This window comes from Fundulus heteroclitus, chromosome 14 (genome assembly GCF_011125445.2).
Source record: "Fundulus heteroclitus isolate FHET01 chromosome 14, MU-UCD_Fhet_4.1, whole genome shotgun sequence".
Taxonomy (NCBI): Eukaryota; Metazoa; Chordata; class Actinopteri; order Cyprinodontiformes; family Fundulidae; genus Fundulus; species Fundulus heteroclitus.
Window position 1 is genome coordinate 23,001,881 of NC_046374.1, and position 13,113 is coordinate 23,014,993.

General features: G+C 41.6%; 1 protein-coding gene across 1 annotated transcript in view; it reads right to left on the reverse strand.

Moving 5' to 3' along the window:
- Positions 1-13,113, reverse strand: part of dennd4c (DENN/MADD domain containing 4C) — a 62,567-nt gene that overhangs the window by 18,787 nt on the left and 30,667 nt on the right. Inside the window, 13 exon segments of the mRNA XM_012864931.3 lie at positions 1,355-1,485; positions 1,950-1,988; positions 2,155-2,300; positions 2,530-2,754; positions 4,789-4,889; positions 5,033-5,208; positions 6,521-6,665; positions 7,184-7,242; positions 8,614-8,680; positions 8,775-9,016; positions 9,105-9,274; positions 12,246-12,315; positions 12,407-12,659. Coding sequence (XP_012720385.2) covers positions 1,355-1,485; positions 1,950-1,988; positions 2,155-2,300; positions 2,530-2,754; positions 4,789-4,889; positions 5,033-5,208; positions 6,521-6,665; positions 7,184-7,242; positions 8,614-8,680; positions 8,775-9,016; positions 9,105-9,274; positions 12,246-12,315; positions 12,407-12,659 — 1,824 coding nt within the window.

Sequence of the window (13,113 nt, forward strand, 5' to 3'; positions counted from 1 at the left end):
TCAGAGGACTGAAGGAAAGTTATTCTAAAAAGTCTGACTGGAAGTTTATCTGGGAGCACAAAAGCAGTCAGTCGTGGCTTTGATATCAGGCATGAAGCACCGTTTACTCTTTTTTTTAAAGGAAGGCTGCTTTTAAACTAATATTAATAGCGGAAGCGTGTCCATCTGTGCAATAAACAGGCTTCTGGAGACACAGCTGTTCCCAGCTTTGACCTTAAAAACGGGCCGAATCAAATGTATAATAATATTATACATATTAAGTCACAATAATAAGGCACAATGAGCACATTTTCATTTATCCGGTGTTTAATTGGTCCAGGTCTGAGTATTTCCAGACTCAGCTTTTAAAGACTTCATGAGTTTTAACCTATTTTTGAAGGTTAAAGACAGAAGTTCATATTTAAGGTGTGTCTAAATCTATAATGGTGGTGAGAATTTAAAATAAAGCAAACTGCAAAACCTGCAGATATGCATGCACTAACATAATAAGGAAGTGTCTTCAGTACAAAATCATTGGATGGATTAAACTAATAGTGGGTAAACAGGATAACAAATGGATGGATTTGCACTGCAAAAATAGAACTAAAAATAAGTAAAATTCTCTTGAAATTAGTCTATTTGTCCTTGATTTGAGCATGTAAATAAGTTGCCAATGGAATAAGATTTTTGCACCTAAAATAGGAACAACTCATGTCCGTCATCTTCTTTAAAGTTCAGTATGTCTAATTATCTTATTTTAGGGGTAGAAATACTCATTCCATTGGCAAATAATGTTATTGACCTGCTCAAATCAAGGGCAAATAGACTCATTTCAACAAAATTTTACTTATTTTTAGTTCTCTTTTTGCAGTGTGGAACGAGACGGGAAATAAAGTCCAGACTCCATCTTCTTTTGCCAAAACCCCAGACAGCATAGTAACCCTAGACTCAAAACCTATTAAGTCTTCAACCATCTCCATCTATTTAAAATCATCCAAGCACATTTTAAACCTTAATTAGTCTTAATTTAAATTTCATCTTAAAAAAATATATAAATTAAAAATATCAGCTTATACCTTCAAAACATCCTAATTTTAGACAGATTGTTCAGCTGGGCTTTCTGCACCAAACCCAAATTACTCTAATTGTTTAAAACAGTGTTATCACAGTAACTACAGCATTGCAACTTGTGGCATTATTTCAGCAGCAGCTGCTCCTTTATTTTTCAATAAACTCAATTAGATGACGTCATCATTTATGTGCAACCCTTTGGTTTTAATCATGTCAGACAGGTAAAAGCAGAGTTTTTTTCCCCCCTCAATGGGGTCATCATCAGAATCGTGCCGACATCTAATCGCAGCTGTGAGAAACGTACGTGTATCGGGGAGCGGGTTCGGCTCCGCCGTCAGCTGGAGGCTCTGGAGGCATGACGAAGACCGTGTGCTCGCTCTTCTGAGACTCGTCCAGCTCCAGCAGCTTGGCGTCCTCCGATGAATCTCCTTCAACCTGCAGCCAAGGCCACAACCAGGTCAGAACCGCGAGCCGTGCGTGTCGGTATGGCCCAAACATCCAGCACAACACAAAAATCCCTCTTCTTAACAGTCCTTTGATTGGCCCAGGTTTTATCTGGTAAAGTTCAGCTCTTCAGGCTTTCTGAAGCTCTCTTAAAAACTTTCCTCTGGACTTTGGCTGCTTTCTCCATCACTTTTAGATCCTTTTTCAAAGGAACATCACTACTTTTATGTACAACAAACCAAACTAGTATTATAAAAGAAAAAGCACAAGATTTCTGCACAGCACTGAGGTACATTTTTGCCTTTCCAATCAGTGAAATATGCACGTTTGATTAGAGTTAGTGTTAAAGGATAAAGAGAAGCGGGGAATGCCCATGCCCCATGCTTTGCTCAATGTTAAACTAGGCTCAAAAAAAGGGAAGAGCGGCTGTGGAAAAAAATCGGATTAAACATTACCTTGGTACCCTTGTCGGTGATTTTATCAGAGGGAAAAAGCTGCAAGAAGAGGAAAAAAAAAAAGAGCACAGGCAAGAGAATGAATCAGAGGAAGCGTGTGTTTTCCCCTCCCCGACATCCCAAACGTTATTTTGCCAATAGGGCGACGTAAAACAAAGGCACTGTGGAAAGGAAAGGAAAAAAGAACGGCCGGCTGTGTGATTACCTTCTCCACACAGTCATCGAAAAAGGCCAGGCCGGTGTCCTTGTCGCTGACAAAGGTGCACTCCTCGATGAAACGGATGAATATCTGGGTCTTTGTGAGCTGGGAGTAAAACTTCTGGTGGGCGCGGTCTCTGCTCTTCAGGAAACCTGGAAGGAGACACGGAGGGGTCATTCATCCAGGATGTTGCTTTTTATTGTTACACACCGGCAAAACGTCAATCATCAGTTAAATGGGAGCCATTTAGATCCATTTAAATCTGTCCTACGATTGATCGGCTGGGGCGGGTTCGGGAACAGAGAAGTTTTCCCAGCAGCGGGAATTAATTAAACGTTTATGACGACTGAGCGGGCACGCTGCTGGAGGCCCTTCGCTTACCTTGCAGGTCGTAAAGGGAGTCTGCAGCCGTGGCCTTCTCAGAGGGCGCCTGGGTGATGGGTTTGAGGTAGGAGCGGTAGCCCTTCAGGATGGAGGCCATGAAGCGCAGGAAGGCTTCCTGGATCTCCATCTCCAGGGACATCTTCTTCTTGTGCCACGTGAAGTCCGCGTCGATGGGCGTCAGGTCCAGAGCGGAGTCCTCGTTTGGAGCCTGGCGAACGGCCACTGAAACGCCGCAAAAGGATCAGATGGCTGAACAGTTTTTCTTTTTTTTTTTTTACTCGCCACGAGTCAGAAGGGTCACGTGTGACGCCAAACTCTGGCTTTTTAATCGAGGTGAGAGCGATTCAAAGTGAGCCCTTCATACACGTGATTATATTTTCATTTTGCTCTCTGATGAATAAAGCGGTGAAATCTGTAAAATAGAGCAGCTTCATTGAGAAGTGGAGAAATTCTTCACTTATGTGAGCAAAGGCAAGAGGGCAGAGGGTTGCAAAAAAGTATTCACCCCTTTGCCTTTTTATTTGTTTTGTTACTTTCCAACAAGAAATTTCAATGTTTTTTTTAAATCTTATTTTATGTGATGGAATATGCACAAAATTGCATAAGTTGGTGAGGTGACAAACGTAAAACGCTAACCACTGCGCCATCGAAGCACGCCCACTAAAGACTAATTTTGAATTAATTTTTAAAAACTGAAAACAGGCTTTGAAGCCCCTAAAAGAATCTAGTGCAACCAATTACCTTCAAAAGTCACATAATTAGTGAAATTAAGTCATCTAAGTGATCTGTCAGTATAAACGCATCTTTTCTGAAAGGCTGCATCATCACTAAGCAAGAGGCGTCACACCATGAAGACCAAGGAGCGCTCCAATCAGGGTGTGGTTGGAGTTCAAATAAGAGACCAAAAAGTAACTCTGGAGGAGCTGCAGAGCTCCACAGCAGAGACTGGAGGGTCTGTCCACAGGACCACAATAAGCCGTAGCTCCATAGAGCTGGGCTTTATGGAAGAAAGGCCTGAAAAAAGCCATTACTTAGTGTTGAAAGTAAGAAGGCACGTTTTGAGTTTGCTAAAAGGTACCCGGGCAGCTCCCCAAATGTATGGAGGAAGGTGCTCTGGTCAGATGGGACTAAAATCTAACTTTTCAGCCACCGAGCGAAACGCTACATCTGGCGCTGAACCAACACATCCTGTCACCCCAAGAACACCGTCCTCACGGTGAAACATGGTGGTGGCAGCATCATGCTGTGGGGGTGCTTCTCAGCAACAGGGACCGGGAAAATAGTCTGCCTGTGATCGGAGACTGGGATGGAGGTTCACGTTGCAGCAGGACAAGGACTCAAAGCAACACTCAGTGGGTTTAAGCAGAAACATCTAAATGTGTTGAAATGGCCTAGTCAAAGCCCGGACCTCAATCCAATTGAGAACCTGTGGTTAAAGTTGAAGATCGCTGTTCATTTGTTGGAGAAAACCCGCCAACCTGAAGGAGCAGTTTAGCCCTGAGGAATCTGCAGAAAGCAACAGAATTGCTGCAAAGTTGCAGGTTTTTTTTTGTTTTGTTACTTTGTCCGATTTTTGCTTCACAATAACAAAACAACGTCTTGAAAGCTGTAGACATGTTCTGTAAATAAAAAACGGTGAAGATTATCAAACAATCCATTCTAATTCCAGGTTGTTAGGCAACAAAAAAAAACCCTGAAGATTAAATGAATTAAAGTCACAGACTGCGTCATGACATATGATGAATGAACGAAGGAGTTCGTGTCGGGATGTGAATTTGGCTGAGAGTGTTTCTGTCAGGAACTATAAACATAAAGTCATTCAGTTTTAACCTGTGAGCCTTAGAAAGTAGGTCTTATTAAGGCTGAACTTACACAATAAAGCCGGAACTGCTACCCAGGTTGTAATAACTTTGGGTTTCATTCCTGTGTGATGCTTTTAGCATCTATAAACTCCTATCTGATGATCCAGTCCTATCCACTTAGGAAGCTTTGATATAAAAAAAAATACATCTGTTGCTCTAATATTCCATAATCAACAACGTGAATGAAAGTCCTAACCTTTTAGAATTGTATTTATTTTGTAAACTTTAGGGTCCCGGATGTCCCCAGGGAACCTGTACGACAGATCAGGACCTCCTTAAAATAAAGCAAAGTGCAATCCACATTTATTTTTCCACATGTATTTTTGGTGCAGTTTTTGTAGCTCCGCCCTCAAATCACCGGGTAAAGGAGCAGCATCGGGGGTGTGGTTCGTACCTGTGGCCAGCTGGTGGTGCAAGTTGCTCAGCGAGCTGATCAGACTCTTGCAGGGCTTCTTGGGGAGGTACTTCCAGTTGCTGTGTTTCTTCTCGTCAGACCTGGGACATGAAACACCAGCCGGTGAGTCAAGCAGAAGAAACTGCAGAGCGTTTCTGATGCAGAGGTCTGACCAGCGCTCTGGCTTGGGGAAAACTTAGCCCAAAAAAAAAATATAATAATAATAAATCACAGCGGCACATACAGATAGATGGTGTTGGTGTCCAGGTCCACGCAGACGACGTCCGGCGGGGGGTCGTACAGGTCAAAGTAGCGGGAGTCGACGCCCACGATGAACGGACACGGGGCGTTGAGGACCCCAGCCAGAGAGAGCGGGCACAGGGGGATGTAGGGACACTGCCACTGGAAGGGGAAAATCATCTGAGGGGACACAAAACGGATGGGATTTATAAAGAAAAAACACCAATATGTGTAAAGAATTTACATGTCAGAGCCTTAAAATGTGTTTTTAGGCAGAGAAATCTGATTTGTTTGAAGCAACAGGTGGATTTTTGAGGATTGTGACATCGTCGAGTGTTTAACGTGACGACACTTCATAGAGAAATCAGGTTAAAGGTTGAATAGCTAAAATGTAAACAGCTGCTTTATCGCTCAAATGGAGCAAAAAACAAACTGATTTTTTATATATATATATATATATATATATATATATATATATATATATATATATATATATATATATATATATATATATATATATTTTATGTTTTCGCTCAAACAATGAAAAAAAAACCCGGTTTAGATGCCTTCGTTTCATCTTTACTTTAAGCGGCGTTTAAACCAACATGAACAGCGTGCAGGAGGTCAGCCAGTCGACTCGTGTGGTCGGCTAAAACAATCTCATGCATGCAGACAAACATGTCCGATGTTTGCCTTGCTTGTGAAAGGCCGCTGAACGAAGAGCTTTTACTGTCTGAGTTCAGCAGCGACGGGCTCCGTGGGATTTACAGAAGATATTACAGCTTAAATTGCTAATTTAGTCATTCGGTGTTTATTGCCGACGCCTCCTTCGTCAAAGTGTAGAACGGCAGGATGCTAGTAGATGATGGAGACCAGGAGGAGAGGGAGCTAATCATGATGACTGGATGGTTTCCTACGGAGGAGCCATAAGATTCAACTCTTCTTCAGCAACTCTGCTTCTAGAAAGGCTTTCAATGATGTTTTGCTTAATTTGTGAAAAGTTTGCTTCTGCTTGACACACAAGATCATTTTCAGATTTTCATTTAATTAATAAAAAATGCAAAAAACAAGCATGGACTCCCTTCCACTTTAAGATTTTGCACTACTTTGTGTTTTTTGGGGAGGATTTTTTATATGATAAAGCAACACATTCTGTAGTTTGTAGCTGAGACTAACGGTGGGGTTCGGCTTTTACACTTGGAAGTTGGATCTAAATATTTGCACAACTTGGTCAAAACCAGAATATTTTCATTCTGACCCGATAGGTTGAAGCTTATCAAGCCTAACAGTGGCACTATTTTCCAACACATATCTACAGTAGAGCTTCTGATAGCTATATTCGACACCTCGCTGCTGCGCGTTACTCAAGCGCTTCGACTCGGATGAGTCAGCAACGATACATCACACAGGAAGTTTCAGTTTAGTTTTACTGTTCGTTTTCCCCCCTCATGTGTCTTTAGACAACCCGACAACATCATCAGAGAGCACTCACGGCCACCACTGCCTCCGCCACCCCGGTGAGCACGGCGGGCCTCAGAGAGTGCAGCAGGATTTTGTTCTCCAGGAGCACAAAGTGCAGCAGCGTGGCGCAGTTTTCAGCGCCCAGATTCATCAGCAGGGTGCCGTAATCCGCCCCGCTGACAGAGGGAGAGAGCACAGGGGAGGTTCAGCCAGGAGACAGATAATAATAATAATAATAATAATAATAATAATAATAATAATAATAATAATAATAATAATAATAATAATAATAATAATGCACTTTACTGATCTCCAGCTGCAACTAAAAGACCAAAAAAACCTAATAATTAAAAAATTTTATCAGAAATTATTAGAATATGGTTAGATTTAGGCAAAAGAAATGACGTAAATGCACTTTACTGCCTAAACTGTTAAAAACTGGGCATAAATTAAAAAGTACAGTAGTCTTATTTTGTACTATTGTCATAAAAAAAGAGCCCTTTTAGTTTTGAACATAAACATTTTGTGTGACAAATAGCCTGGTGGACGCAGCTTGGTTCAGACTAAACACCAACTTTGGATTTTCTTTATTGTAAATTGACTTAATTAATCCGAAAACCTAGCCGTGTGGTACAGTCTGCTGCCGCTGACTGGTTTTTACTTTGCTGTTCTGTCGTGTGTTGATCTTTGGTACCTGAGGGGTAAAGGCGTACACACGGGCTGAGAGAGAATCAAAGTGTCATGTGCCGACAGCTGCAAGACAAATGATGTCGATATTAGAAAAGTACAGGAAAAAAATACATAAAAACAACACTTCAAAGAAACAGAAAACATTTAAAATTAATTCAGAAAAAATGAAAATTTTCTACTTCAAGATACCATCTGTCTGGTATGAAAGAACACAGCAGCTACTATAATTTAGAAATATAGCACCTCGCATAAAATATACATGGTGAGACAATAATATACATGCAAGTTCATCAAAACTTTGTATCAACAGGTCAAATAAAGGCCTAAAAAAAAAAAAAAAAGACTAAAATTATAACATTTCTGAAAAGGAGAACGAATGAGCTGAGAGCGCAAATCAAAGAGATTCAGGCTGCAACTAAACACCTTTATAGAGTTAGGACTCTATAAAGGTGTTTAGTCGCCATAAGTGCCATCCGGATAGTGGATGAAATAAGGAAGGAGGTAGGTAAAGAAGCCTGTATGCTTCCTCTCATAGCTCCTTTAGCATAGGAACTAATAATATAATCGCAATACAAAAAAAAAATGCAATTTCCAAATGGCAGAGGCCTGGCTTTTTTGGCTATGTAACAATTAGTGAATCAGACGCGTCCTTTAGTGTTAGTAAAATGTTTAAAATGGGTTTGCCTCCACATGCAAGGGTAGAGAGCTGCAGCAGTGAGATAATTTAATTTTATTACTTGTTTTAGAGTTTGTACTCTCAAACTGTTTTACCAGAAACTTTCAGGAATCTCACCATAGCATTAAGTTCTGGTCAATAAGTTTAATACATAGACTGGTTTGTTGGTTGCACTTTATGTTCAACAAGGATTGATGTTCTATTGAATAATATTCTGATTAATAATTTTTTTTTTTTTAAATTAAGTTCTTGATTTAAATAGTACATGTTTACAAACATCTTTATCTCGAGGCCATTTTTGTTGCTTGTGGTTAATGCAGAGAAAAGTCAAAATCAAATCACAATTTTTGGTTGAAATATATCATTCAACGCAATCATCACTGCTCCGTGTTGAGACGCAGTGGCTCTTTTAGCACCTGATCTGCACAGCGATGAAACAGATTGATTTGTTGTTTGTATGCGTTTAACAAGACATGATAAATTAAACTGAAAAAAATAAATAAAGCTAAAGACTGTCCGAAATCTTTAAGTTATTTAAAGTTATTTATGTGCTGCTGGGTAAAGGTGGGGAAACCCAGGTCACTTTTCTCATGGTCGTACTTGGATGATAGAATCTGATCTAATGGAAACCGTTCTTTAACCAGCCGGTGGTCTGAAGGTCAGCAGCCCTGGCGTTATAGGGGCAACCTTGTTTATTTTGTTGTCCACTCCTTTATGGCCCGTTTGTGCTTAAAAAACAATGCAAGGAAGCGACTCACCTGGACAAGGATCCGGGGCCTTTGAGGGGAAGGAAATGACACGTTGTGCATGAAGTGCGAGATGTGCCTGCGGAAAGAAACATGGAATAAAAAAAAAAATGTAAGGTCTGCTTTGATGTGATCGACGACGCCTGAACAATCAGCGGCGGGACTTAACCTACTTCTCAACGGGCAGCGGGTGAGGGCCTGAGACCGAGAGCTTGTAGATAAACATCAGGAACTTGCGGAAGGACTCAAAGAAGGGCCAGCGGGACAGCAGACAGATGCATTTGTTGGTGTGTACGGAGCGGTTGGGGATCATCTTCTTCTCCACGGGGGTGACGAGACCCAGCTGGATCTTCTGCTTCTCGCTCATGAGATCCACGGGGTAGGGCTCGTAGAACTGGATGGCTGATCCGTACACCTGGTGCAGCGTGGGGGACAAATGATCAACACAAGCTGGGGGGGCGATCTTTAGCGAGTTTTCTTGCTGCAGGCTCCTCCGTTCTCACCTTTTCACCCGAAGAGACGGTCAGGACGAACGTGGAGAAGACCGGCAGGGGGTCGCGGGTGTTCGGCGCCCAGCATTCGATCTTGGCCCCCATGGGCAAACAGAAGAGAGGAACCGACTCCGACAGAGGAAAAGACTCGTAGTCCTCTTCGGGGTAGCGAAAGATTAAGCCTGCAGGGCCAAAGAAGACAAAAAAAGGTAATAACTTATAACGTGATGACGCAATAACGCCACAGAGGAGCAGGTCTGACAGGGTTCCTCGTTTCCCTACCTGACACAACAACTTCAGGAAAAGAGATATTAACATTTAAAAAAAAAAAAAAAAAAAGGTCAAATTTCTGTGTCATGAGTCATCAGGACAAATGCTCCGCATCGATGTCAGGAAATGACGACTAGGTTGAACCTGAGCGCCGGGGCGAGATGCCATTTACGACGAGACGCAAAACGCTCCTGTGCCGGCACGCACACGCGGAGCTGCAGGCGCTCCGGTTGTGGGGCGTGGAAGGAAGCGCGGCTGTCTGAGGAGAATAAACAGCTCCTTCGCAGGAAGACAGCCGGCCCAAAAAGATAAAGCCCGGCTGCATGGGTGTGTTTGCGTGTCGACACTCTTCATACACGTTTCGCACAACAGCGCTCAGTCCGTTGAAATGCCAAACGGGCGGTGAGACAAACGAGCAGCGCCGCTCGCTGTAATGAGGAGTTTTGATGTACGGCTGCGTGGTTTAATACGAGAGACGAGGCAGCCCCGGTTCTAACTAAAGCCAATCCTTCATAAAGAAATGCATCGCTAAATTATGATTTGATTGGAATCTAAAAGAATCAAAGGTTAGATTTGCACTTTGAGTGTGATATTATGCTACAAAAATTTTTTAAAAAGAGGATCAATTGTATTGAATGGTTCTTATAGATCACAGCCAGGGTTGTCAATTAGTGTCAAGGGTGTCGTTAAAAGTGCAGCCACTACACCGTCTAGGCACAGAAAACAAGCATTTTAAGAAAAAAGGAGAGAAAAAAAACAGGATGTTGTAAAATTATGAACTGAAAAGATATATAGGAAAGATGAAAACAAAGGAGATTCAGAACCAAACTTGAACGAATCATTCCTGCAGATCACTTTGTAAAACATTACGGACATTTTTTGCCATCTAAGCCAGTGTGAAGGGGTTTTAGAAGCAATTTTCACCTGAAAATACACAACAAGCTAAATTAAGAATACAACGTTTTGGTACCCGTGTAAAGGAAAGACATAAAATATTTTTTCTCAGTGGAACGACTATTGCAGCTGTTTCTTTGCCTGATTTATTTTTAAAATAAACAGAAAATATCCACTTTTTTTTTTTTTAGTCTTACCAATTTCTCACCCTAAAACAAACAGTATTACAAATTCTTGCAAAAACCCAGGAACAGCCTCAGATTTTATAAATCCTCATCTTGAAAATAAAGTTGGACTTAATCAGCTGAAGCACAAGGTTTAGTGGGCCAACCACGTTGCAGTATTATGGTTTAAGGCGGGACATAGAGCTGTGATGAAAGCAAGAGCTGCCGAGCCCACAGCCCGACCAAAACAAACATGGCAGCGCAGGAGGACCCACGCGTAGCTGCTGCCATCACACCCATTTTGTCAGAATCCACAAATGTTACATTTTGCCTCAAACTACAATTATTTTATCGAAAAAAAAGAAAATAAAAAAAGACTTCTCTATAAAATCTAAACCTATGCAAAAGGAATTATCAATGAAAAAAAACGTTTAGTTGACAAATATTGTAAAATATACCCAGTTGAATCAACCATAAACAGTGGTCTAGCTGCCTTTAATCAAACGGACCGTTACGCTCAAAGTTGTCAAACTTACGCTGAAATTTAGACCGAGAGTGTAGCGGTGCTACGTGCTAAGCTAACAGTACGACACGGATGTTTCAGTGCAACATAAAGCTCACGTGCATCAGAGAAGGTGCAAACCGTCCCGACAACGGACCTGTAAGCTAGCGCTAGCTGTTATTAGCTTCACGGACAGCCCAATAATGTGGTTCTATCGCGGTCGGGGCTCTCCATTCAAGCTGGACCACGCAACGCTCCGCTCCGTGAATGCATAGTGAAACAACATAGAAACGTGTTCAGTCTATGTCGTCTATAAGTTAATGTTTCAAGTCATTTTTAAGTGGTACAGCAGCAGCATATAGTTTTCACACGCCTAGAGGGTCCCCTTGTGGCTATAGACGGTAATGTTTACTCCTTGGTTCATGTTGTTCAATATGAATTAACCATTTAAAATTTATATACAAGTCACACCTGACTATAAGACGCAGAATCAGCCAAATATGAAAAACAGTGCAACTTATAGTCTGAAAAATACTAGTATTTGACAGACATTAAATACCCTGTAAGCTAGCGCTAGCTGTTAGCTTCACGGACAGCCATATAGTAAGTTATACGAGCTGCACCACGCAACACTCCGCTGTGTGAATGCATACTGAAACAACAAAACAACATACAAACTTGTTCTTGTCGTCTATAAGTTAATGTTTCAATTAATTCTTAAGTGGTACAGGAGCAGCATATACTTTTCAAAAGCCCAGAGCGCCCTCTTGTGGCTATAGACCGTAATGTTTACTCCTTGGTTCAAGCTGGTCAATATGAATTAACCATTTAAAATTGATATACAAGTCGCACCTGACTATAAGTCGCAGAATCAGCCAAATATGAAGAACAGTGTGACTTATAGTCTGAAAAATACGGTAATTGATCAACATTAAATAACTAAAAAACATGTGTAGTAATTTTCCAACAGTAGCCTGGTTAACTCACTCCAAACCATTAGATGGAAAAAACCTAATTCACATTTTCTTTTTTTGTGACATTTTAAACGTTTGCTCTAAATATGCATCACAGTTAGTTGGAAAGACCGCCATTGTAAGAAAAAAAAACAAATTTAGTAGGTTTTATCTTTCAGATAATAGAATCAGATAATAGAATCTGTAAACTCAAAGAAATTTCCATTATTATCCAGAGTTGGAAGATGATCAAACTAAGTTTCAGACTTTTCCAGGAAGCAAAGGAACCCTGTGATCAGTATACAAAAGGCATTAATTACTGCTGAGATGCTGAACAAAACTGAAACACCGACAGTTCACCGTAACTCACCTGCTTTGTAGCTTATAGAATTGGACGCCGATACGGATTTCTTGTAACACAGGAACACACTGGAGCCCCACTGAAAGATTTTAAAACAAAGCGTCACCCGCCCGTTGCTCTCGGGGGTTCATGAGGAAAAGCTCGGCTGAGGGGGAGAGCCTGTGACCCACCATGCCACAGTTGAGGTTCCTGTCCACTTTACAGAAGGTATGCGGCGGCGTCTCTCCCTTGCTGGTGATGATCACGCAGATGTCCGTCACTGCCAGGGAGTTCTGGGGCCGGACCGGGGCGGCTCGGCGGAAAGTGATGAAGATGCGCTGTGCGTTGGCGGAGCTGTTGTTGACGTTGGCGCAGCGGCCGTATGGAGTGGCCTGGACAACCTCGCAGCCCTGGATCAGACGGTCCTTACCCTCATACAGCACTCTGGAATGTAGAAATGTAACAAAAAATTAAATAAAATCTGAAGGATGCTTGGAATTGCAGTATTTTCTTTACATTCGTTAACTTTTTTTTTACATCTGAAAAGCTTCAATGCCAAAAATAGGAGATAATTTTAATGCCTCAAAAGGTTTGAATGTAGAAAATGCACCAGGAAGCTTTTTTGAAAAGTAAAGGAACAACAACAACAAAAATGGCTTATAAATTCCCTTTAGGTGGCGACACACACTTACCACCTTCCTACCAAACTATTGGCCTCCACCGCAGGCCATTCTATTTTTATAACAGGGAATCCTTCACAGGCATCCGACTATTCAGCTCCACAGACCAAGCTAGAGAGATGATTAACCTTCTTTGAATGGATTTAACCAAGCCTTGTCTGTCTTGCTGACTTTTCCCGTTTACCCTAAAACCAGCTAATTTTCCGAACAGACCTCTG